Source organism: Paroedura picta, chromosome 1, assembly GCF_049243985.1.
Source record: "Paroedura picta isolate Pp20150507F chromosome 1, Ppicta_v3.0, whole genome shotgun sequence".
In the NCBI taxonomy this organism is placed as follows: Eukaryota; Metazoa; Chordata; class Lepidosauria; order Squamata; family Gekkonidae; genus Paroedura; species Paroedura picta.
In genome coordinates this window covers 4,325,971-4,352,852 of record NC_135369.1, presented here as the reverse complement: position 1 = coordinate 4,352,852, position 26,882 = coordinate 4,325,971, and the positions used below count along the sequence as shown (strand labels likewise).

Below are 26,882 nucleotides of genomic sequence, written 5' to 3'. Positions count from 1 at the left end.
GCAGAAACTGAATCAGTTGAGAAACTGAGTGTGTTGGGATGACACTTTTTAGGTGGAGCCTCACAATCTGCCAGTATTACAAGTCATCTCTGCATTACAAATATCAGTTCCCCTGAAGGAAATGGCGGCTGTGGTAGGCAGACTCTATGGTATACCATAAAGTCTAGGAGAAGTGAAATTCCTAGAGTGACATCGCATCCCTACAGAGCTTCCTCTACCCCCCCCCCAAATCCATTTCCCCCAGATTCCACCCCTAAATCTTCTGGAATTTCCCAGCCCACAGATTACAACCCTAGATAGCTTCTATGCAACCAGTCGCCCAAACATATATATGTATGTTTAAAAAATGATGAGTAGAGAAGAGCCTCAAGCCATTGTTTGCATGCCTTCTCTGAAGCCCTCCCTGAAATCTAATGTTGGGACAGGCCTGCATGCCCCCCATCTAGACCCAGATATCCGAGGTGCAGTCTCCTCCAGGGTAACGCATCACATGAGCCCGAGCAGGCCCAAACGGTTCTTTCCCAAAATCAACCAGGAAGTCTTCATTCACGCATAGGCCTCCGTATTCTGTGTCCACATCGATCTGCAGCATGACGGAACCTTCCCTGAAGAAGGAAGGAAACAGAGTCCACGTGAACTGTACTTAAAAGGCTGCCATGTAGAGGATGGAGCAGAGTTGTTCTCTCTTGCCCCGGAGGGACGGACCAGAACCAATGGGATGAAATTGATTCAAAAGAAATTCCGTCTGAACCTCCGGAGGAAGTTCCTGACCATGAGAGCCGGTTTCTCAGTGGAACAGGCTTCCTCGGGAGGTGGTGCGTTCTCCATCTTTGGACATTTTTAAACAGAGGCTGGATAGCCATCTGATGGAGAGGCTGATTCAGTGAAGGCTTAAGGAGGTGGCAGGTGACAGTGGATGAGCAATAGGGATGTGAGTGTCCTGCCTAGTGCAGGGGGTTGGACTAGATGACCCTTCCACATTATTATTCTATGATTCTATGATACTTTGGACAAAGAGGACAGAGAGTCAGATACAGAGCTAGGAGGACAGGTATCTTACCTGACCATGTTGGGGTAAAACAGTTTGTCCAAACAAGTATACATGGCATAGTTGACATAAAGTCTCTTGCCATCCAAGCTGAGCTGAAGAACTGCAGGTCCCCCATAGACTTTTCTTCCCTAAAAGGCAGAGGAAACAGGAGTCAGGTTGAAGCTATGCAGATGGCAAAACATAGGAAAGGAGGTGCGGAACGTAATAAATTCCCCTAGAGAAAATGGATGCTTTGAAGAGAGAACTCTCTGGTGCTCTAATGGGGGATGTCAGTCTCCAAGGGGGACCTGTAACTGGAGATGCCGGCCTACTGCTTACCTAGCCCTCCGTGGCACAGTCCTGGGTGAGTGACCCGGGAAACTACAGACCAGTGAGTCTGACTTCTGTTGTGGGGAAGATAATGGATGTTACGCATGGCAGAATCCCTGCCCTATGCCTTGGCACACTGTACTCCTAAACCTATAGAGCAGTGCGACAGTCTAGACTTGGGAGCAAGCTAGACACAGGACAGACCAAGTCACTCTGGCAGGGCAATGTCAGAGCAGACTCCATCTTAGGAAACAGAACAAGCCCAGGCTTGATCTCGGCTGCTGGTTTGGAAATCCAGGTGCCTCCATGCCCTACTCTTGACCCCCCCCCTCCCATTGTACTACTGATAAAGTGATTTGGTTCTAGCCAGGATGCCCCAGGGACCCTGGACATAACTCTTTGTCTAGAGCCATTAACACATACATCTCCGGTCTGGCAAGGATATGCAGTGACCCTTGGAAGACCCCATCACCTGCATACTGCACGTACACCCACGTGCACCCCGCATGTCCACACACACACACCGCCCACGCCCTAGTCTTGGGTCCCCTCCCCTTTTGGGACCCCATAAAAATAGTGGCCCGAGACCATCACTTTGAGTGTCTTCCAACCCGGGACCTCCCACGCTGGTTCGTGCTTCTTCCTCTGACCCACCACTCCTTGGACAGGTAACTATCAATCCTTCCACTCTTCCTCCCCCTTCTCTATATGACTGCTTGTATGTGTGTTAGCTATTTATGTGTCTTTTTGTTATTTTCCTTTCAATAAAAGCTTATATTACTATTTTACCATTTAAATCTGTGTTTGCCTTGAGTTCCTACGGGTTCAATCGACCCTCGTATACAAAGGTAACGATCCGATAACGCTAAGTTACCCCCCTCTCGCAGCATTTGAGCTAATATTCCCCACAAGCTCAAAGATACGTGTTTTTAGGACACGTGTCCAAGCAATTTGGGTAACATGGAGCAGATATTAAAGGGAGCGATCTGCAAACATCTGGAGGACAATTTGGTGATCCAAGGAAGTCAGCATGGATCTGACTCCAACAGGTCCTGCCAGACCAACCTGGTTTCCTTTTTTGACCAAGTAACAGGTTAAAGCACGGCCCTTAATTGGAGATCTCTCCCTTAATTGGAGAGCTCTCCCAGCCCCACTTCCCTAACAGGGTGTCTCTTATGGGGAGAGGGAGGTCTTCCCTCCCTCTCCATCCAACCCCTCCCCAGAAAGCAATCCAACTCCCACTTGCATCCCCCCCCCAAAAAAAAAAGAACCCTTCCCCAACCAAGCTAACATGGCCAGACCTCGGACCACTTTCTCCAACAAAATGCTGCCATGGGCTCCCAAATGGGCACCTTGGCATCCACACACTACCCTGCCCTGCTGTCCCCTCTCTGCATAATCCCTCCCGATCACCCTCTGCCACCCAGCCCCTTCAAAGCCAGCAACCAGTCCCATGCCACCTTCCCCACTACACACCCATGTCACCAGTACTACACCCCCATTTGCCACCACACCACCGCAACCCCGCCCTAGATGGCCTGCATGGCCCCTTCCCACTCTAGGATTCTGTGAGTCAAGTTCAGCCGTGGAATGGGCTGCCTAAGGAGGTGGGGAGCTCCCCCTCAATGGCCATCTTCCAGCAAAGGTTGGATACACAGTTTTCTTAGATGCTTTAGGATGCTTGAGGCTGATCCTGCACTGAGCAGGGGGTGGGACTGGATGGCCCGCATGGCCCCTTCCCCCTCTAGGATTCCAGGAGTCTAATTCAGCAGAGGAAGGGGCTGCCTGAGGAGGTGGGGAGCTCCCCCTCACTGGCCATCTTCAAGCAGCGGCTGGACAGATCCTTCTCCTGGATGCTTGAGGCTGATCCTGCATTGAGCAGGGGGTGGGAATAGATGGCCCATATGACCCCTTCCAACTCTATGATTCTATGATAGGGATTTTGAAATACTTGATTTGAGTACAATAGATCCGAATAAGAAACTTTTAAAATTATTTTTCATATCCCTCCTCATCGCCTTATGAATGACAATGGGGACAAGCAGTATTGGCTGCCCTCTAGTGTTGCCAACCTCCAGGTAGGATCTAGAGTGTTCCCAGAGATCAATTCTCTTTTAGAATATGAGTGCTTTGGGGATTGGATTATGGCATTATATCACACTTAGTTACCTCTCCCCTCATATCCTGCCCACCCAAATGTCAGCATTTCAAGCCAGACTGGATAACCTTACTTACTTGGATGACAAAAGGGTCAGGTTGGCTGTCCAGCTCTGGATCTTCAAGGACTGTGACATCTTCATCTTTTACGATGCTGCCGCCAACAAAGACCTGTGTGCACACAAGTATCCCACCCATCCAGAAGAGAGGCTTGGTCAGATCCAAGAGTCAATGGGTCAGAAGGTCAGTGGGTCTGACAAATGTAATAATCTGTTTCAAAATATTTTATTTATTTATTTATTAGTTAGATTTATAGACTGCCGCTCCCAGCAAGCTGGCTCACGGCGATTCACAGAATTAATATAAAAACACACAAAAAACCAAATCTCCCATTAAAACACCCCAATATTAACATGCTCCAAGATCTCTAGCATAAAAATGGCGGCATACAATTCAAGATAAGAACTCCTCCCATCCTTCAGCCTTCCAGCATTGGTCCTCATAGTGACCAGTGGTTGATAGTCAAAAACCAGGATGGCAACCGAAGGCAGCTCTAATGCTGCGTCCGAACTCAGGGGGGTGGGGCCAGAAATCATACCCCGGGGTCCTCCCAGCTGGCCTCAACCAAACGCCTTGTGGAAGAGCTACATTTTGTAGGCCCTGCGGAACCCAGAGATTCTTCTGAGGGCCCACAGCTTGTCCGGGAGCTCATTCAACCAGGTCGGGGCCATGACCAAAAAGGCCCTGGCCCTGGTCAAGGCCAGCCATGCCTCCCGGGACCCTCAGCAAATTCATGCCCACAGAACGGAGTGCCCTGCAGAGGACGTAAGGAGGTAAGCTGTCCTGTATATAAGTAGGGCCCAAGCCATGTAAAGAATAGCATATTAATAGTATCTCGCCCCTTTGGTTCAAGCAGAATGAAGGGGTTAAAAGAACTGAAAACAAGACCAGGAGCTCTTCTGTATGTTGACTTTCATCATTTGTGTGCCCCTATTGTTTCTCGGTTTCTTCTTTTCCAGGTGTGTTTTGTACCCTCTAGTGCAGGGGTAGTCAAACTGCTGCCCTCCAGATGTCCATGGACTACAATTCCCAGGAGCCCCCTGCCAGCGTTTGCTGGCAGGGGGCTCCTGGGAATTGTAGTCCATGGACATCTGGAGGGCCGCAGTTTGACTACCCCTGCTCTAGTGCAGTGGTCCCCAACCTTTTTATCACCAGGGACCACTCAAGGCTTGACAATTTTACTGAGGCCCGGTGTGTGTGTGTGTGTGTGGGGGGGGTAGTTTACTCCTCTACTCTCAACCACTGCCCTGACGCTCTCTGATCGCTATGGTCATGTTTAAACATCCCTTCAAAATAAGATACAGACACGCCACAACAATGAACATATGGAACGTTTTGTTTTCATGGGAATTTTAACTCATGACAATGACAAATCAATGGGAACCCTGAGCTGGTTTCTCTGCAACGAGATAGTCCCATCTGGGAGTGATGGGAGACAAGGACACCCGAAGTGTGTTGTAAAGTGCCGGGAAGGGGGTGAAGGGCCGGGTGGGGGGGAGAAGGCGTCCTTCGGGGCCCACCTCCAATTAGTTGATGGACCACATGTGGTCCACGGCCCACAGGTTGGGAATCGCTACTCTAGTGGTTGATTCAATATCACATTGTCTTTCTGGTATATTAAAGCTGCAGGGTAAATATGCCAGAATATACAGCTATCTAGTCATGAATTGAAAACCAGCGGGAGCAAAACAAATAAGAAAAAGAAGAGCCCAAAGTAATCAGGACATGCAAACGATGAAAACAAGGATGCAGAAAAACTGTTGGATCAGGCAGATCCAATCCATTCCCAAGAACAGAAAGCCTGTACAATGGCCACAGTTGTTGACATTATTATTCTATGGGGGAAACCATGGGTGTTACCAAATCCAATCCCCTGCATTTAACCAAATAGCTTCCATTTCTCTGTGTGATACTGAAGGGTGAGCAAGAATTACTTCCCGGGGCTTTCTCCCTCTCCCTTTGCAAGCAAGAAATGGGAAGTTCACAGGCAAGTTAAGGGGGAAGAAATCACCCCATGCCTGGGCCTCATGGTAGAGCATCCGCTTGGCATGGAACCCATCCAATCCCCAGCATCTCCAGTTAACAAAGGACCAAAAAGTTGGGGGTGTTAGCTCTACTTCAGAACCTGGAGAGTGGCTTCAAGTCCACAGAGTCAATGATGACAGTAGACAATAACTGATGTGGGAGAATGACCCCACCAGGTTTCTCAGTACTTCATCAATCATAGACTTTGAGTTGGGGGGAGAGGTTGCTATGGTGATATGGAAGTCCTTTTCCTACAGGGACCTCCCTATGCCAGTGATCCCACATGGGCCTGTAATGGGAGGGTCAAGACGTTGGCCACCTGGTTGGTATATCACCCACCTTCTACACCAACAGGTGCCAGGCGAAGACTCCTACGGGCGGCTGTAGTTCCTGAGAGTGCTAATCCTGGGTGACTTCAACATCCATGCAAATGAGCCGGCCACCAATCAGAACCCAGACCTGGTATCTTTCATGGCAGCATTGGGCTTCTCACAGTTAGTTACTGGTCCCATCCATCAAGGAGGGCATACCTTGGACTTGATCTTTGGTGAAGGGCTAGAGGTATATTGGATAGCTAAAAAGAGCTGTGATCAGCTTCCTCAGATATAAATACATGTGCTGTATATATATTTTTAATGGGGGTTTTAATTGAGGTTTATTTTTAATGACTATTTGTTGTGGGATTGGTATTATAAAATTGTAAGTTGCCGTGAGCCAGTTCTCTGAGAGCGGTGGTTATATAAATGATAGATGATGGATGGATGGGTGGGTGGGTGGGTAGGTAGGTAGATGATAGATAGATAGACAGATGATGGATAGATGGATAGATGGATGGATGGATGGATGGATGGATGGATGGGTAGTTAGGTAGGTAGGTAGAGAGCCAGTTTGGTGTAGTGGCTAGGAGTGCCGACTTCTAATCTGGCATGCCAGGTTCGATTCTGCACTCCCCCACATGCAACCAGCTGGATGACCTTGGGCTCGCCACGGCACTGATGAAACTGTTCTGACCGGGCAGTGATATCAGGGCTCTCTCAGCCTCACCCACCCCACAGGGTGTCTGTTGTGGGGAGAGGAAAGGGAAGGCGACTGTAAGCCGCTTTGAGCCTCCTTTGGGTAGGGAAAAGTGGCATATAAGAACCAACTCTTCTTCTTCTTCTTCTTCTAGATGATAGATAGATAGATAGATAGATAGATAGATAGATAGATAGATAGATAGATAGATAGATAGATAGATAGATAGATAGATAGATAGATAGATAGATAGATAGATAGATAGAATATGTTTATCATCCACTTTGAAGAAACTTGAGACTCTCCTACATAAAAGAAGGTGGAATATCCTACATCTGGGGAGTGCTGAGATATTACCCCAAAAGAAGAGACAGGCTATCCCATCTCTTAACATGTTTCACAAAACCTGTTGCTTGGTCCTTCCGGCTGGAAATCCCAGGGACTGAACCTTCGACATGCCAAGTAGATGTTCTCCTGGCTGCCGCTCCCACCAAAGAAAGGAGGACCCTTGAATGAAGACACTTACCTGGCCAACCAGCCTGGGGCAATGAGGGTCAGTGATGTCATACTGACGGATGTCACCATGTATGTAGTTGCTCATGTACAGGAACCGATCGTCCAAGGAAATGAGAATGCAGTAGCTAAAGGCTGGAGAGGGAGAAAGAGGGAATATTTGTGTCTCTTCCTTTAATCTAACCGCTAGCAACTTTTCAAGAGCAGGTATGGAAGCCTCACCGCATGTTGGGTTTTGTAGTGCTTGGTAGTGGGCTTGGTACTTTTCAAGATTTCTAGCAATGGTCTGGACAAGGGGATACAGGGGTTCCTCATTAAATTTGCAGATGACACCCAACTGGGAGTAGTGAACACCCAAGAACGTACAGCGAGATCTGAACATGCTGGAAAAGTGGGCAAATGAGATCAAGATGGAATTCAATTAGGTGAAGTGTAGAGTTCTACATCTGGGTCACAAAAATGAGAAGCAGGCATACTGGATGGTAGAGACACTTCTGGGTAGCATTGAGTGTGAACAAGATCTAGGGGCACTTGTGGACGGGAAGCTAAATAGGAGCAGACAGTGTGATGTGGTGGTAAAGAAGGCCAATGCACTCTCGCGCTATATCAACAGAGGCATCACATCCAAATCACAAGATGTCATAGTGTCACTGTATATCACATTGGTCAGACCCCACCTGGAGTCCTGTATACAGTTCTGGAGGCCTCCCTTCAAATAGGACACGGGCAAAATTGAGAGGATTCAGAGGACAGCCATGAAAATGAACTGGGTCCTGGGGACCAAGCACTAGGAGGAAAGGCTGAGGGACTTGGGAATGTTCAGCCTGCAGAAGAGGAGGCTGAGAGGGGACAGGATGGCTCTCTTGAAGGATCTGAAAGGTTGTCACTTAGAGAAGGGCAGGGAAAGGTTCCTGTTGGCAGCAGAAGAGATGACCCACAGTTATGGGTTCATGTGTAGAACGATATTGGCTAGATATCAGGGTGGCGAAATTTCACAGTCAGAGTCGTTCAGTAGTGGAATTGACTGGCTAAGGAGGTGGTCTTCTCCTTACTGGTGGTTTTCAAGCAGCAGCTGGATAGATGCTTTTCCTGGATGCTTGAGGCTGATCCTGCATTGAGCAGAGGGTGGGGCCAGATGGTCTCTGTGTCCCTTCTGACTCTAAATTTCTATAATTCTATGCATGAAGGGAAGAAGAATACTCGGCAGAATTTCTTTAGGATGCTCTGGGCTGATCCAGCGTTGACCAGGGGGTTAGACTAGATGGCCTGTATGGCCCCTTCCAACTCTATGATTCTATGATTCAATGGCGTGACGTTTAAATTCTTGAATCATTTTGCTTATCTAAATGAACTTTTAAAAAATCAAGGAACAGGTGGAACTTGGGGAGGGCATAGTTTAGTGGGGGGGGGACTCAGTGGAGTATGAAGCCATAGAATCCCCCCCCTTCCCCAGCAGCCACTCCATCCACATCTCTGTAGGCTGAACTTCAGTTGTAATTGCAGATCTCCAGGCCCCACCTGGAGTCTGGGAACTGTAGAATGAAGACATATTGATAGTAGCAATGGAGAATCCAGATGAAGTTGCCTTGCATTCTTTCCTCCCCTTGTGGCTACCATTCCTTCCCCTTGCCACTGGAGCACTGAATTCTTTGAGAGCCAGCTTGGTGTAGGAGTCTGGAGAACCAAGTTTGATTCCCCACTCCTCCTCCACAAGAAGGCAGCTGTTTGACCTTGAGCCAGTCACAGTCCTCTCAGAGCTCCCTGAACGTCACCTACCTTACAGGGTGCCTGTTGTGGGGAGAGGAAGGGAAGGTGTTTGGAAGCTGCTTGGAGACTCCACAGCATAATCCTTTGAGACTCCTTTGAGGTCCAAAAAAAACCCACAAGCTCTCCTTCTTTTCAAAAATTGCTAATTGCAATGCTGTAATAGCTTTGTAATATTATTGCGGTATCACAACTGTCAGTTCTCTTCCAAAGCCAGTCAAATGCCCACTGGTGGAATAGGAGGGGAAATGGTGGCCCACGTGGGAGGTCAACCGGGAAACAGTGCCCATGTGGCAAGGTGGTTCTGAAGCCATGACAGTCTTGCCAGAGAACATACCCATGGGAGTGGACCAGAGTTCCATCAGGGATCCCACCCTGTCTGAGCATCTCTGTACTATATAACAGCTAATGCTGATTGTTTGGCTGGACTTAGTAATCAGGGGTTCTCAATCTAGGAGTTGGGACCCCTTTGGGGGGTCAAACAACCCTTTCACAAGGATCACGACAGGGCAAGCAGCTTGGTCGGGGGGAATTGGGTGCCATCCACACAACAGCCTTGTGGGGTAGATCGGGATAGAGCGTTCGTCCGGCTGGAGCAGCAGAAAAGAGCAAGATGGTCATGGTGGGACAAGAGGCAGGACTGAACTGAGAAACCCCGGGGAAAAAACAATTTATATAGAATCATGGGCAATGGATCTTCACGCCATGGGTCAGTTTCGGTTTAATTTCTGTGAAAGAACCTTTGCATCATTTTATGGTTGGGGTTCACCACAACATGAGGAACTGCATTAAAGGGTCGCAGCATTAGGAAGGTGGAGAACCACTGTAGTAAATTACATTGGGTGATAGTTTGTTCCACCATCTTGTGGGGTTTTATGTGTATTGCCATTGATGGAAGGGGGTTTTTATGGGGAAATTGTTATGGTTTTAATTGTTAGCCACCTTGAGGTGACAAAAGTTGGGAGAGGCAGGATAGAAATTCAGGAAATCAATCAATCAATCAATAAATGAGAGAGATTGGAGCAAATTGCTTTAGGATGCTTAGGGCTGATCCTGTGTTGAGCATGGGGTTGGACTAGATGGCCTGTATAGCAGCTTCCAACTCTATGATTCTAAATTGGGGATATTGCCTTGAAAGCGGACAACTGGAGGACAGCAGCATGTGGAGATTCCATAAAACACCACATCAGTTGGGAAGCCCAAACCAAAGGTCAGCAAAATGGAACTGCTTTGGAGGCAACCCAACACTCCTTCATGGAGGCATGAATGGGAAAAGCCAGGCTCTTCTAGGAGGGGCACAGTTGCCTGTCTCCTTCACTAAGCTAACAAGATCCTGCGTTGAGCAGAGGGTTGGACTAGATGGCCTGTATGGCCCCTTCCAACTCTATGATTCTGTGAAGATCATCCACAGCTTGCAAAGAGCAGGGATGGAAGAATGTAAAGAGAAGAGTCCCCAATCCCATTCTTTTGACCAACCTGCCATTTCGGGGAATAACCATCCTGACACTCTCTTGTTCGGAATCTGGATCACTTTCTCTGTTGTCCAACTCCCATCCTATGGAAGAAAGCCAGGAGAGTGGAACTTTGCTCTGCAGGATGGATGGGCGAAAGACTGTGAAATCCTCACTGCTGGTGAACGTGAGCAATGGGGACTCCCCACCCCCCACCGGTATGCTCCTGGCAAGACAAGTCAGGTGACCAATCTTATCGCCATTCAAAGATGTTTCACCTCTGCCTTGTAGAAGTGGTGGACGGAGCTCTGGAGCATGCAGACCACAAATCCATGTGCAGCATCGGGGTTGTGCAGGAACCGGACGGCCAAGGGGTCAGCATCCTCTCCTAAATCGATCGACTGGCGAAGGCAGCGGGTGGTCCAGTCCCAGACATTCAGGCGACGGCCAAAGCGATCTGGAGGGGGACAGAGAAGAAAGCCCAAAGCCAGACAGCTGGTGAGCAAGTATGAATCCACCAGAATTAAATAGCTTCTGATCAATGAGAAACAATTCCAGTCATGGTGATGACATCATGATTCAGAATCCTCCTGGTCCTCGGAATCAGCTGACCCTGAACAGCCAATCCTTTGCTGTATAACCAATGACCACAGAGGACCAGAGAGGCTTGAAGTAACTGAAGCTGCATCTGGATAAAATGGAGGTAAGATGGACACTGAGATGGATGCTGGGGTCATAGTGAAAAACTTCAATAAAGCTTCAACCCAGCGTACTTGAGTGGTGAAAAGGGAAAAACCTATTTTTGGGGGAAAGAGAATGAAAATAAAATGGCTGATATTATAATGCTCCTGTACAGATTGATGATGCAACCTCATTTGGAATACCATGTTCAGTTCTGGTTACCGTGTCTCCAACAAGACATTGCAGAGCTGGAAAAATACTGTGGGCAGCTAAGTGGATTGGGAGGTTAGGATATCTTTTTTATGAAGAAGATTGGAGAACTTTTCAGTTCAGAAAAAAGACAGCTAAGGTGGGGGGGCATGATAGAGGTGTATGAAGGGGCCAAGCCCGTTTCTTTCAGGAATACAATGGGTGCTAGATTGGGGGGGGGGGAGAATTCTGCAGATGGCCTCCCCCTCCCCCCAGGACCTGGAAGGGATGCGTGCACCACCAGAGGCAGTTCTCAAGCTCTTCCTCATCCCTGCTCTCATGTGGCAGGGATCTGCAGCCTCCGAGCCTCAGAGGTAAGTGGGAGGAGGTGGGGTGGTCAGGGATGGGGGACGGAAGGTGATTGGCCGGCCACCAGACAGGAAGGCAAGCCTGTTGGAGGAGGAGGCACTCAGGGGTGGGACAGCTGCCCCGAGTGGGTGTTAAGTGCTGAATGGCACTTAAGCCACGAGACACACTCCTCCTCCAAGGTCTTACCAGAAATATATAGTGGAACAGGTGTGTGGGGTGGAGACAGTAGACAGCCAATTACTTTCACTGCGCTTACTAAACCTCTGAGAAGACTGGGGACTTGAGGGAATTTATGAGAAGCCATGTTGGATTAGGGCAGTGGCCCATCCAATCCAACCCAATTGAATATCATTTATTGTGCAGGGGAGTTGACTAGATGACCCTTGAGTTCCCTTCCGTCTTTATGTTTCCGCTTGTAAGAATAATGAATAAATCAAGAGCTGCAGTCCCACGTACTGAGGTCTTACCTTTCCCCAAGTTACGAAAGTCAAAGCCGGTGATCCAGTATTTTGGCACCCCCACTTCAGTGCTCATCATGACGTTGTGCCTCGGCTGGTACCAGAAACTGTACCCTTGAGGGGCCGCTTGGGTGGGTCTCTCCCAGTTCCCCTTCACTTCGAAGGTCTCTCCATCCAGAAGGACAAAACCGCCTGGCAGAAGAGCAAGATGCGTGCTCAGAAACATGTGCTCCCTCAAGAATGGCTTGCCAAGGGGTGGGGTGAAAATTAAATTGAAGGCATCCAAGACAAATTAGTTATCTCACAATCAAAGGAGAAAACCAATTAGTTTCCTGTGTATAGGCCAATGCAAAGAGATCAAGGCTGCCATTTTTGTATGATGCATCTGTAAATTGAATCACCTTAAATGGTGCTCCCAAACTAACCAAGATCAGTGCTCTGATTAAAATTATGAGTACTTTCAGATTAGGGGTGCAAATTCAGTGCCCTCAAAATGCTTCTGATTCATAATGGTTCTGTTCAAGGAGGCTCTCCAGAGCTTTGCCCAGGTCTTGCAGGTGTCTTCTTCAAACTGAGTCAATCCATCCCAACAATCCATCTCCAGTTAAGAAGTGAGTATGAGTTAAGTAGCTAGTGAATTCAGCAGCAAGCCTGTTCCTTGATTCCCATACAGTTGCATGCATCCATTTAAAACCAGCGTTTGGTTCTGACTGCACCAGGGTTAATCAGCCTTTTGGAGCCTGCAGGCAACTTCGGAATTCTGACACCAGGTGATGGGCACAGATACAAAATGGCTGCCTTAGATAGAGCTGGACACAAAATGGCTTCTGTAAATTCTGCTCCGCCTCCCCTCCCTCACAGGGTGTCTGTTGTGGGGAGAGGAAAGGGAACAGGAGTATGATCCCCCCCACACACACACACATACACAAGGAAATGGCTGCAGTTTTAATTGACAGATTAATCTAGTGAAATTCATACTGTTTATCAACTCTCAAGACAATGAGTAATTTCAAGTGGTCATTCATTCATTCATTCATTCATTCATTCATTTATTTATTTATTTATTTATTTATTTATTTATTTATTTATTTATTTATTTATTCATTTATTTTATCATACTTATATACCACCCTCCCCGGAGGCTTAGGGCGGTTTACATCATAACAAAGAACAATACATAAAACGGTCTATAAAAACATGTGAATAACCTTATAATAATCTTTAAACTGCCCGTGGCGCCACGGGCGCCACGGACTAAATAATTCGCTAAGCGGTGTAAAGGTGGGATCAGTCCGTGATGAGGAAGGGTCCGGATTGGACCCTTCCTCACGACAGACAATCGGAGGGACCTATCAGCAGGCGCGAAGCGCCTGTCGATTGGTCCCTCCGTTTGCCAGCTTCAGGAACTCGCAGTTCCTCCTGGCCTGACGCAGCTCGCAGTTCCTCCTGGCCTGACGCAGCGAGAGGCGCAAAGCGCCTCTCGCCGCGTCAGGCCGCCGCCCGAGGGAGCCCCTGGCAGTCGCGTGAAGCGTGGCTGCCGAGGGTTCCCTGCCTAGCGGGCTGACGCGGTGAGAGGCGCGAAGCGCCTCTCGCCGCGTCAGCCCGCCGCCAACAAAAGAAGCTCGCCGCCGACGACCAGCGCGCCGACAACTTCGGTAAGGCCCTAGCGCCCGCTGCATTTCCCTGCAGCGGGCTTGATTACTAGTAACTAATAATTGTAACCAGATAACAGTACAACAGCACAATATAACAGTAAACAAGCAACAGAACAAAGTTTAATTCTGGGTCTAAGCTTCCGAGAGCTCCTTTTATGCGCATGTTTTGTGTTCTTCTCCTTTCACTCCCCCTCTCCCCACCAATTAAGAAACAATTTTATCATGTAGAGATGCCTTAACTTCAGTCTCATAAAGTGCATTCTTTTGCAGCTGATGCCAAAGCAGTGTTTTTTTAAAAAAAATCTGCACAGCCCATCAAATCTCTTGTGGCCAATTAGAAGCCTTGCTGGGGATAAGCCCCACCTGGCTTTGCTCACTTCCTAGAAGCACTTGGTGGCTCCAGAAAAGGTGCCAGTGGACACGGTGGCACCCCCACGACCACACTGAGGACCCCTGGCCTTGACCTCCTAAGCCAGGATTTCATGCAAGTATCCATTTTGTGAAATACCTTTTCCATTGGCAAGTGGGTCCCCCATTGCACTGATCATGATTTCCCCACTGCTAAGGCTGTGAGATGTGTGTAGGAAAGATAGGTTGCATTTCTGGAAAACTTCTATGGGTTCAATCACCTGTGGGGAGAAAGGAAAGAACATGTGTAGTGAAGTTACATTGAGCTGATACTGGGTGTGTTTTTCCTCATAATCTAGGTGGATTTCTGCACCCGTTATAAATAATGTCATTTTCGTAATATTCTGGCCCTTCCACATGACGTCAACAACATGCAGTGTTTGGGCACTGGCTGGCTACATCATCCATTTTACAGTGCTAGTTGGTGAATGCCAAAAAGGAAATTTACCAACCTATGTGGCACTATCTAATGGAGAGCAACCAGAATCCCACCAACCAAAGAAAAGTATGGAGGTAAATAAGTGCTATCTTCACCTCTAATGTCCTGCCCTCGCACCCTCCTCCCTCCCTCTTCTCCTGAGGATGGGAGTTTCTGTTTTTTGTTTTAAGCAAACTGCCTGGAGCAATGAATAGGCGTATAAGTGTGCAGGCAAAGCCAAAAGAAAATTTTCCCCCAAAGTTGTAGCACAAAACATCCCTCCCCCCCCAAAAAAAATAATGAATGAGATTAATTTTTAAAAGAAACAAGACTCATGATTCCATAAGGGATGGCTATACAGAGGCACTATGCATCTATGATTTGATGCATAGGCGGTTCAACAAAGAAGTATTGAATTTAAAAAAAATTAATGGGCATCGCAGGTGCTTTAAAGCATGGAGAAAGGGGATTGGCTGCCTGGCTTGACTGACAAGCAAAAGAGAGTCTTGTATAAACCACATTGGTCTCTTCCACCATTTCAAAAAGGCATGTGGAGGGGGAGAAGTGTGAAATAGTGGCAGAGAAGAGCGAGACAGGAAAAAGGAGAGGAGGGGACAGGAGGCACAATTATATTTAGTATGACACCATTCAGCTTCTTTTCTATAGCATTCTATCCACACAACAACCCTGAGAGGTGGGATAGGTGGAGACGGTGTGACCCGCCCAAAGTCACCCAGTGAACTTCAGTGACAGAGTGGAGATTCAAACCTGGGTCTCTGAGATCCCAGGCTAACCAAGATTGGGAGTTTGGTGTCATGGTAAAAAGCGATGACTTCTAACCTGGCAAACTTGGTTTGACTCCCCGCTCCTCCACATACAGCCAGCTGGATGACCTTGGGCCAGTCACAGTCCTGTTAGAGCTGATCTCAGTCCTGTCAGAATTCTCTCAACTCCACCTTCTTCACATGGTCAAAAAAGTCTGGGGCAGCGTCAGTAGGGACATTGGGGCAATCCCTGCATTCCCTTTTTGTGCTGTGGGGGCTAACAGGCCCTGTCCCACAGCTGGCCATGTGGATGGGAAGAGCCACTTTACAGAGGCTGGGAGGGGGCAAAACACTATCCCAGTAAGATTTGTGGCATCATGGGGCAGAGCCTGGTTTAAAAAGAAAAATTGCCGGAAGGTGTGTTTCTTTTCCCGTGCAATCCCACCTTCCTGCAAAATAAAAATAAACTCTCTGCCCTCCCATACAGAGGAACCTGTCTGCTGTGGCTGCGTCCCTGGGGGAGGGGGGACACATTTGAGCAGCAGACTGGTTTGCCCCGCTGAAATATGTCTCCACGAGGGACACATTTCCGCACTGCATAGGCTCCAGACTATGCTGGAGCCTACCCAGTGCGGAAATGTGTCCCTCGTGGGGACACAGAAAATTGCGGAGCATGCAGCTATGCAGCTACGCATTGGCAGCAGCCTGGAGTGGCACCACTGCTGTGGAATCGACCAGAGTGTCCATTGAGGGGGGAGAGGAAGGGAAGGTGATTGTAAGCTGCTTTGAGGCTCCTTCAGGGTTAATTTGAGCTTCTCCAATAAAGGCGTACCTTGTGGAGGCTGGGTTTTCTTGGATCACTCCCGGTGTCCACCACGTAAATGCGAGCGGAGTCCACACAAGGAAGGATCAACTTGTTCCGCTTTTTGGTGGTATCCCCAAAGGAGCTGCTGTCGGTGTTCCACCCGGAGCGGTGGAGTTCATCGTTGACGTACGGCATGGGCAGGCGATGGATCACCTGTGGAGGAACATGGGAAAGTAATTGCTCTCCAATCTAGGGGTTCCCCCTTTTCTGGTGTCTGCCAAGTGTTTTCCAAAAGGGGGTGGGTCTCTTTGAATACTACATGTCTTAAAGATCACACCCCTCCTGGGCTGGTGTTAGCACCTGGGTTGTTGCCAACTAGTCCCCCTCTCCCTCCCCAATAGTGGGCGTATCAGTTTTTTGGGCACCGGGATAGAGTTATTTATCACCTTGTTTGCTGTGCTTATTCTGTATTGTAGTGGTATGTCCTTTAATGTGGGCTTTAATGTTTTTTTTTTTTTTTATGAGGACTTTGTGACCCGCGATGAGCCATTGTATGGGAGTGATGGGATATTGATTAATCAATTAATCGATTGATCAATTAATCAATCAATTGATCAATTAACCAATCCAATCAATTAACCAATCCAATCAATCAACTGATTAATCAATCAATCATCTTAGTGTCATCTTCCCTGCATATTTGTTTTCTCTTTTAACTCACCCTTCTCTTCTTAACTTCCTGTAAGATATATGATCACTACATCTATTAAGACAAGATTTCAAACAATCATCTTTTAAAAGCAAGATATAGAGGTCAGAAACTTTCCCCACATTTATGCCATGTGGCGTGATTAAGTTTTCTCCCACCAAATCTGAACAAATTCTTTTTCCATGCAACGGTGGCAGCTAAATTCATTGTAGCTCAAAGATGAAATGCAGCAAGGACAGATGGATTAGGGCTAATCCTGCGTTGAGCAGGGGGTTGGACTAGATGGCCTGTATGGCCCCTTCCAACTCTATGATTCTATGATTCTATGATTCTATGATTCTATGATTCTATGATTCTATGAATGGATATCTGGTTGAATAAAGTGGGAGAATTCTCAACAATGGCAAAACTAACTAGCTTGTTGCACAGAGATTCTCCTGATGAATTTTTTACAACATTATAATTGTTTTCTAGAATACCAAAGAATGATTTCCCAGACTGTTAGAAAGTTATTTATTAATCCTATACTATAATCAATTATTTTTTTCTGTGGGTTGAAAGACATGTCATTAATATGAATGTCTGCCTTTCTTTTCTCTATTTTTCCTTTAAAACTGTATAGAAATAATTTTTAAACACGTTGTGGTCCCATGTTCTGAATTGATCAAATAGGTCTATGAAGCTCAGCACTGGAGCTCTCAGGGGGTGTTGAGGTGCCTTCCTTTCTTCTTAGGAGGTACGAGGGGGGGGGGGACATGAGTTTTGAAAAGAGATGGCTTTTAATCAATCAGTTTGCTCAAGATGCAGGGAGGATGTATTTCAACAGATCCCGTATTCAGCTAGATTGTGCCCTTGTGGACAATGCTGTATAGAATCAATTACACACATTTTTTTTCCCCCATTGACCATTTCATTTCTCGATCCGAGCTAAATTTCTTAACTCACTGCTGCATAAAATAGAACTGCATTTGGATGAACGTAAGATTCAGGTTTTTTTGACATCCCAGAACTCTGATATAATTGAAATAGTTGCAAAAATTTTTATATCTTGCCATGAGAGATCATGAGTTCTGCCTGTGTTTACTCTGTATAGAAGTGGATCATTTTGCACTTTCCCTTTTTATATGGTACTTTTATATGCTATTAAAGGCTTGTTGTTGTTTTTGCCTAAATAAACACATAGAATCATAGAATCATAGAATCATAGAATCATAGAATCATAGAATCATAGAATCCTAGAGTTGGAAGGGTCCATAGAGGCCATCTAGTCCAACCTCCTGCTCAATGCAGGATCAGCCCAAAGCATCCTAAACATGATGCAGAGAGGATGTTTTGAAAGGCACAATCAAATGGAGTTTGAAGAATTAAGCCTTTTCTCTCTTTCCTGCATAGTCCTAAGGCAAACTGAGGCTGTACAATTTGAACTTCATGGACACAAGAAGATCCGGCTGAGAACTCATATTCTTTTTATCAGGAGTTGACTGTTAGGAACTGAATCAAGGATTTTCTGCGTGTAAAGCAGGTTCTACAATGCTTAAGCATAGCACAAAGACGCTAATAAAATGATAATCTGCAAACAATGATATCTGCGGTTTTCTTACTGCCGTGGGTACAGTCATGCTAATTTTCTTTTTCTCTCTTATCTAATCCACTGACACAGCCAGTATCAGAACTCCCAGCCTGGCATTTTCAGACTGGATGATTCTTAACATGTTCAGAATTGTTTCTGGCGACGTCACATTGCATGGACTGCAGTGCCAGCAACACAATCTGCATTTTCAGTGGGTTCAGCTTTTTGCGAAGGGTTGCTGCCCAAAATCTAACTAAACATTTCACAAAATTCACGCAAAAGTTGTCACCAGGACCGTTTACGCACTGGAAACTTCACTGCCCCAGCTCCCATGCAGGAGTACAAATCAGGGGTGGACCAGGCCAAATGCTCCTCCGTGTGGGTGCAGGAAGAGGTGGGCCAACATGCCACGACTAAAACACCAGCCAACAGCCTGGCATGAAACCTCGAGTGCAGAAACGGTCTAGGAGGTTATGAGTATTCACCTGCACAATTTCATTAACTTGAGTGCTTGATCTTGAAAGTGGAAAGTGGAAATATGTCGGGGGGGAAATGTTCCGTTTCAGATTTGACCGAAACCGTTTCAGGCCAAATCCAGTTAGCATGAATGACCCTTCAGTTTTTCCCCTTGTGCACATGCATTCCCCCTTCCCAGGCAAAGGACAGCTGCCTGAGAAGGGAGGAAGAGACCACCTACCAACCTGCTGATCATGACAGGGACTCTGTGTCCTTTAAATACCTTCAGTGGTTTGGGGAGGCATTTAAAGGGCTCAGTGTGCCTGTTACTATCAGCTGTTTGGCAAAGCTCACACTTTAAATGCCTCCCCAAGCCTTAGAAGACAGCTTTGCCTGTGAGGTTTGGGGAGGCATTTAAGGGACCCACTAAGCAACTGATGATCCTGCGTTGAGCAGGGGGTTGGACTAGATGGTCTGTCTGGCCCCTTCCAACTCTATGATTCTATGACACAACAGCTGCCTGCCTGATTCTCCCTCCTACACAAACACACGATCTCAGGCACTGCCTCAGAAAGAAGGGGGAGGCATTTAAACTGGACAAATCATGGATAAATTACACAATTTAAATACAGCCATGGCTGATTTGACCTGTTTAAATTGCAGGGATGGGTGGCTCCTGACTCACAGAGTGGCCAGCCAGTTACGACAGAGGTCCCACAGCAGAGCATAGAGTAGGCTTTCTCAACCAGGGTTTCATGAAAACCTGGGTTTTCTCGATGGCCTTGCAAGGGTTTCCTGAATGGTGGGAGTTTTATATATGGTGGGAAGGCAAATGTAAGCCACTTTGAGACTCCTCCGGGTAGAGAAAAGCGGCATATAAGAGCCAACTCTTCCTCTTCATCATCATCGTGTGTTCATTTCAACCGTCTCTTAGTCCGTCCCTGGAACACGACGAAGGAACAACATTCCCCAAATGAAAAGATCTCAGGTCAGAACCTTGCAATAAGTTGGGGATTCTGGATCCACGTCCACCGTCGCCAGGTAGTCGGGCGCCTGGGTGCCAGAGCCGGTTAAGATGCAGGAAACATACATGAGTCTCTCTCGGGGACCTGGGAAAGCAAAGAGGAGTTTCAGGAATCAAGCTACAGGACTGTTGGAAAAGCCACTACAACTTTCTTGATTCAAAGTCCTTGCTCTCTTAGGAGCACATCAAGGATGGTAACTGGTGGCATTGAATTAAATGTGATCTGAGGAGGGGCCATATGTGTGGAGAAATCAGAAGGGAAACCAAGGGGGATGCAGTCCTGCCGGATGTATTGTCTTGTGGATGCAACTTGGGAGAGGAGGAGGTTGAGAGGGGACAGGGTGGCTCTCTTGAAATATTTGAAAGGTTGTCACTTGGAGGAGGATCGCTGCCTTGTTGTGGCAAGGGGGCTTGCGTAGTTCAGTGAAGCTATGAGCTATACCGTGCAGGGCCACCCAAGACAGACAGGTCATAGCTGAGAGCTCTGACAAAAGGTGATCCACTGGACAAGGAAATGGCAAACCACTCCAGTATCTTTGCCATGAAAACTCTATGGACAGTTCCAATAGGCATAACGATATGACGCCGGAAGATGAGCCCCTCAGGTCGGAAGGTGTCCAATATGCTACTGGGGATGAGCAGACGGCTAGTACGAGTAGCGCCAGAATGAATGAAGCGACTGGGCCAAAGCCGAAAGGACGCTCAGTTGTGGAAGTAACTGGTGGCGAAAAGACAGTCCGATGCTGTAAAGATTTTTATTCCATAGGAACCTGGAACGTCAGATCCATGAATCAAGGTAAGCTGGACGTGGTCAAACAAGAAATGACAAGACTGAACATCGACATTTTAGAAATCAGTGAACTAAAATGGACAGGAATGGGTGAATTTAATTCAGATGACCATCAGGTATACTACTGTGGACAAGAATCTCGCAGAAGAAATGGAGTAGCCTTCATAATCAATAAGAGAGTAGGAAAAGCAGTCTTGGGATACAATCCCCAAAATGACAGAATGATCTCAGTTCGAATCCAAGGCAAACCATTCAACATCACAGTGGTCCAGGTCTATGCCCCAACCACTACTGCTGAAGAGGATGAAGTTGATCAGTTCTATGAAGCCCTACAACACCTTCTAGAAGCAACACCAAAAAATGTTGTGCTTATCATCATGGGGGATTGGAATGCTAAAGTAGGAAGCCAAAAGATAACCGGGATAACAGGCAAGTTTGGCCTTGGAGTACAAAATGAAGCAGGGCACAGGCTGGTAGAATTTTGTCAAGAGAATACAATGGTCATAGCAAACACTCTTTTCCAACAACCCAAGAGACGACTCTACACATGGACATCACCAGACGGTCAACACAGAAATCAGATTGACTATGTGCTCTGCAGTCAAAGATGGAAAAGTTCTATCCAGTCAATAAAAACAAGACCAGGAGCTGATTGTGGTTCAGATCATGAGCTTCTTGTTGCAAAATTTAGGCTTAAATTGAAGAAAGTAGGGAAAAGCACTAGGCCACTCAGGTATGAACTAAATCATATCCCCGACGAGTACACAGTAGAGGTGACAAATAGATTTAAGGAATTAGATCTGATAGACAGAGTGCCTGAAGAACTATGGACTGAGGTTCGCAACATTGTACAAGAGGTAGCAACTAAAACCATCCCAAAGAAAAAGAAATGCAAGAAATCAAAATGGCTGTCTGAGGAAGCTTTACAAATAGCTAAGGAGAGAAGGGAAGTGAAAGGCAAGGGAGAAAGAGAAAGATACACCCAATTGAATGCAGAATTCCAGAGAAAAGCTAGAAGAGATAAGAATGCCTTCTTAAATGAACAGTGCAAACAAATAGAAGAAAACAATAGAATGGGGAGTACCAGAGATCTTTTCAAGAAAATTGGAGATATGAAGAGAACGTTTCATGCAAAGTTGGGTATGATAAGGGACCAAAATGGTAGGGACCTCACAGAAGCAGAAGAGATTAAACAAAGGTGGCAAAATTATACAGAACAACTATACAAGAGCGAGCTTAACATCCCTGATGACCACAGTGGGGTAGTTACTGACCTGGAGCCAGACATCCTGGAATGTGAAGTCAAATGGGCCTTAGGAAGTCTGAGCAACAATAAAGCTAGTGGTGGTGACAGCATTCCAGTTGAACAATTCAAAATCTTAAAAGACGATGCAGTAAAAGTGCTACACTCAATATGCCAGCAAATTTGGAAAACTCAACAATGGCCACAGGATTGGAAAAGGTCAGTTTACATTCCAATCCCAAAGAAGGGCAATGCCAAAGAATGTTCAAACTACCGCACCATTGCACTCATGCTAGCAAAGTTATGCTCAAAATCCTACAAGCTAGGCTCCAGCAATATGTGGACCGAGAACTTCCAGAAGTACAGGCAGGATTTCGAAGAGGCAGAGGAACTAGAGATCAAATTGCCAACATACGCTGGATCATGGAGAAAGCTAGGGAGTACCAGAAAAACGTCTACTTCTGCTTCATTGACTATGCTAAAGCCTTTGATTGTGTGGAGCACAACAAATTGTGGCAAGTTCTTAAAGAGATGGGAATACCAGAGCATCTTATTTGTCTCTTGAGAAATTTATATGCAGGTCAAGAAGCAACAGTGAGAACTGAACATGGAATCACTGACTGGTTCAAAATTGAGAAAGGAGTTCGGCAAGCCTGTATACTGTCGCCTTGCCTATTTAACTTGTATGCAGAGCACATCATGAGAAATGCGGGATTAGAGGAGTCACAAATTGGGATCAAGATTGCAGGGAGAAATATCAACAACCTCAGATATGCAGATGATACCACTCTAATGGCAGAAAGTGAAGAGGAACTAAAGAGCCTGTTGATGCGGGTGAAGGAGGAGAGTGCAAAAGTTGGCTTGAAACTCAACATCAAGAAAACAAAGATCATGGCATCCGGCCCTCTCAATTCCTGGCAAATAGATGGGGAAGAAATGGAGATAGTGACAGATTTTATTTTCCTGGGCTCCAAGATCACTGCAGATGGGGACTGCAGCAAAGAAATTAAAAGACGCTTGCTCCTGGGGAGGAAAGCTATGGCAAATCTAGACAGCATCCTAAAAAGCAGAGACATCCCCCTGCCAACAAAAGTGCGTTTAGTCAAGGCTATGGTATTCCCAGTTGCAATGTATGGCTGCGAAAGTTGGACCATAAGGAAGGCCGAGCGTCAAAGAATTGAGGCTTTTGAACTCTGGTGCTGGAGAAGACTCTTGCGAGTCCCTTGGACTGCAAGGCGAACAAACCGGTCAGTCCTAGAGGAGATCAACCCTGACTGCTCTTTAGAAGGCCAGATCCTGAAGATGAAACTCAAATACTTTGGCCACCTCATGAGAAGGAAGGACTCCCTGGAGAAGAGCCCAATGCTGGGAGCGATCGAGGGCAAAAGAAGAAGGGGACGACAGAGAATGAGGTGGCTGGATGGAGTCACTGAAGCAGTAGGTGCAAACTTAAATGGACTCCGGGGAATGGTAGAGGACAGGAAGGCCTGGAGGATCATTGTCCATGGGGTCGCGATTGGTCGGACACGACTTTGCACATAACAACAACAACAACTTTTTTGGTTATTGTCCAATGGCCATATATTTGTCTGGAATAAATATATAAGTTCTTTTTTAAAGTCCTTTGTAAAAGACACTTAGAGTCATCGCTGGGGAGAAAGACAGATGAGGAAAGAATAAGAGAGGGAAAAACCTAAGCAATGGAAAATACCCTGGCCTAGAGCAAGCAGGAGAAGGCTTTTCTAACCTCCCAAAGATGGAGACTATTAGGGAAGGGTTGCCAAACCTGTGCTAAGAAATTCGTGGAAATCTGGGTTGGAGCCTGGGAAGGATAGTATCTGGGGAGGGGATGGACTACAGCAGGAAGATCACCCCATCCAGCCCGTTTTCTGAAGCTATAAGCACTGGGATGGGTAACCACCAAGGAAACATAAAAAGGGAGAAAAGCTACAGAAGTAGAGATTGAAACCCAGATCAAGAACCAACATAGGACACTTACTAATCTGCCTCCAGGGAAGAGGACAGTAAGATGAAAGTGGATTGTCATAATCAAGTATGGTGTAGAAGGGGAAGTACAGAGATACGAAACCAGATTGGTTGCTGAGTATGGAGTATGGAGAAGACAATGATGAAATGTCCACACCAGTGGTGAGACACACTACCATAAGAATGCTCTTAAGCAAAGGTATATATATATAAACCTTTATTGGCATAACAATAAGAGGCAAGTACAGCCAAGCAGGGAAAAATTATAATAGAGTAAAGTAAGCTAATATTATAGACTAAAATACAGTAAAATCAACTGATTAAAACATTAATTCTAGCTTGATAAACAGCCATTAAAAATTCAGCTACACACAATGGGGTCTCTGCAGAAAGATCGTTAAGCAGAAACTGGAGTGTAGCTTCATCATTTACTAGAGTGAAACAAGGCTGTGTTCTTGCCCCACATCTTTTTAATTTGTATTTGTCTGACTTGGTCCAGAATTTTGATCAGATCAATGGGCACCCTCCAAAGGCTGGCTCCCGTGCAATGCCCCTGTTATTATATGCGGATGACACAGCCATCCTCTCATACTCAAGAGTTGGTCTTATAAGATTTCTTAAGTGTTTTTACTTATATTGTCAATGCAACTCTTTACTGATCAATTTCTCGAAATCTAAAATTCTAGTTTTTTCTAAGAGTTGGACTCCAAGGAAATGGATGTTGGGTAGCAAGACAATTGACCAAGTAAAAATTTTAGTTACTTAAGCAAAGTAACAGCAAGGAAGATGCAGGTGGAGCATTTGGACATGAAGGCTACTTTTCTGCAAGGAGAAATGAAGAAAGACATTACCATGGAACAGATTTGATCAGGATTTGAACAATCCAAAAACCAACACCTATGAACTAAAACAGGCTGTGGGATGTTGGAATGAGAAAGTTCATCAAATGTTAACCAGGGAAGGATGTGAGAAAGGCCAAGCTCAAGATACAGAGATAACAAATGGACTTATGTTCTGTCTTATGTCGATGATCTGATCTTATGTCATGAAGCCAAGGAAGACTGTGATGAAATAGTTCACCACCTGAATCAAGCAGTAGAAATGAAAAAAATCTTGGAGATATCAATGACTCTCTTGGAATATAAATAGAGTGAAAGAAAGAAAATGGGCCGCAAGTTCAAATGGAGAGCAGTGGCATATAAATGTGAAAATAATTAAATAAACAAGATGGAAGCTGTCTTTTCAATCAGAAACAGAAACAAGCTGGTGAGCCCTGGCCCCAGGGAGGCTTGTCTGGCCTCGACTAGGGTTCTCCATCTTTGGAGATTTTTTGGAGAGCCATCTAACAGAGAGTCTGATTCTGTGAAGGCTCAAGGGGGTGGCAGGTGACAGTGGAGGAGCGAGAGGGTTGTGAGTGTCCTGCGTAGTGCAGGGGGTTGGACTAGATGACCTATGATTCAACTCTATGATTCTATGATTGACTGCTTTTCTATTCTTAAATGTCTGTTTTCTAGAGTCCTAGAGTGCAATTACCTGGTAGCCGTGGGCTTTTTGATCTTTTAAACTTGCCTGACCTCTCGCAAGCCCTTTCCCCAACCTTGGCACTTGTCCCCTGACACACCCAATTCAGGTAACACTTCATTGAGTGGGACTAGATGGCTGCCATGCTCCCTTCCAACTCTAGGATGATCCTGTGACTCTGTTATGTCTCCTGCAGCAGCCAATTTTTGGTGGCACCCACCATGCTGTGAAAGCTTTCCATAGGATCCTACACACTAAAAAAAAAAAAAAACACCTTCTCTCGGAAGCACCCTTTAACTGACTCTTGAGCAAACTCAGTGGTCCTGCAGCTCCCATGGGATCTTTGCTTCTGTGGGCAGAGCCCAATGGGCTTACCTCCCATTGCCTGGAGTGGAGTTGCATACCCAGGCCCGTATGGATAGTCCCCCGTGCCATCTAAAGAGCAGAGGGGAGAAAAAGTGAGAGGGTGAATCTAAATGGGCATAAGAATGGCTCTCAGACCACCTGTCCACCTTTTCCACCCCAAAACTGCTGAACAGGGTTTAATGAAATCACCCTTCCCTCCAACTGGCTAGCTCTCTCCAAGGACATCCATCCCTCCAAATAGATTGCAATTATTCTGCTGAGAGGTACTGGGTAAAGAAAGGCTGATTCTTCGCTCCAGGCTAAACAGACCAAGCTCCCCCAGCCTTTCCTCCAAAGTCTTGGTCTCCAAACCCTTCACCATCTTTGTTGTCCTCCTCTGGACATGCTCCAGCTGGTCTACATCCCTCTTCAAGTGTGGTGCCCAAAACTGAACACAAGTTCAGCTCATAATCACTACACCCAACTGGCTCTCCAGGAGATTAGAAGCCACTTTGGGACTCTGTAAACTAGAGAAAAGTTGGTTATAAGGACCTTATCTTCTTTTCCAGGAGAGTATGAAGGTTCGGGTCAGCCTGTGTCACTGCCCCTCACTTCCCTTTCTTACCTTTACCCGACATGGGTGGGCCTGCTCCCTTCACTGTCTGTGACCCCTTCACCGCCTGCTGATATACGGACATCGCTGCCGTCAGAGTGTATATTTTTGGCTGTGAAAAGATGCTGGTTGTCATCCGTACATGCACAAAGGGCATACTTGAAGGAATCTTATATACATAATGAAATGGGAGGGAACAAGAGAGAAGGTGTGGCTCCTTTTTTTTTTTTTTTAAACACACACACAAACAAACTACTCAGGCTCTGAAAGAAAGAGCTGATACCAACAATCGGGCTTCTCCGCATGAAGCCAGCTTGGTGACATCGGGCTGATCACAGCCCTGATAGAGCTGTCATCTTGGCCTTTGTTGTAATCTCACTTTGGTACTTTCTGTTTCCACCTTCATCTGGAGTCACTTAATTAGATTGTTATCCATCTAGCACAGATTTTATAAGGTGCCCTTCACCAATTTTCGTACTGCCTTCATCTTTTATTAAAACTTAAATTACGCAGTCACAGGAGTCCATGTATATT

At 46.3% G+C, this 26,882-nt stretch overlaps 1 protein-coding gene across 1 annotated transcript; it reads right to left on the bottom strand.

The window, feature by feature from the left end:
* Positions 1-442: 442 nt before the first annotated feature.
* LOC143829414 (methanethiol oxidase-like) lies at positions 443-25,799 on the bottom strand. Its single transcript, XM_077320260.1, has 11 exons — positions 25,766-25,799; positions 19,823-19,935; positions 16,119-16,304; positions 14,205-14,325; positions 12,051-12,233; positions 10,623-10,801; positions 10,370-10,448; positions 7,143-7,264; positions 3,596-3,688; positions 1,061-1,179; positions 443-605 (listed from the first exon to the last, which is right to left on the bottom strand). Exons 1-11 carry the CDS (start codon positions 25,770-25,772, stop codon positions 443-445), a joined length of 1,365 nt encoding a protein of 454 aa, XP_077176375.1. The 5' UTR covers positions 25,773-25,799.
* Positions 25,800-26,882: the final 1,083 nt, after the last annotated feature.

Bases quoted from the DNA above. Each gene is read 5' to 3' on its own strand.
- LOC143829414 (XM_077320260.1), bottom strand. The intron at 12,234-14,204 runs GTATTTCACAAA...CTCTTCTGCCAG, and splicing joins CCCACTTGCCAATGGAAAAG to GCGGTTTTGTCCTTCTGGAT. The intron at 10,802-12,050 runs GTAAGACCTCAG...GTCCCCCTCCAG, and splicing joins CTTTCGTAACTTGGGGAAAG to ATCGCTTTGGCCGTCGCCTG.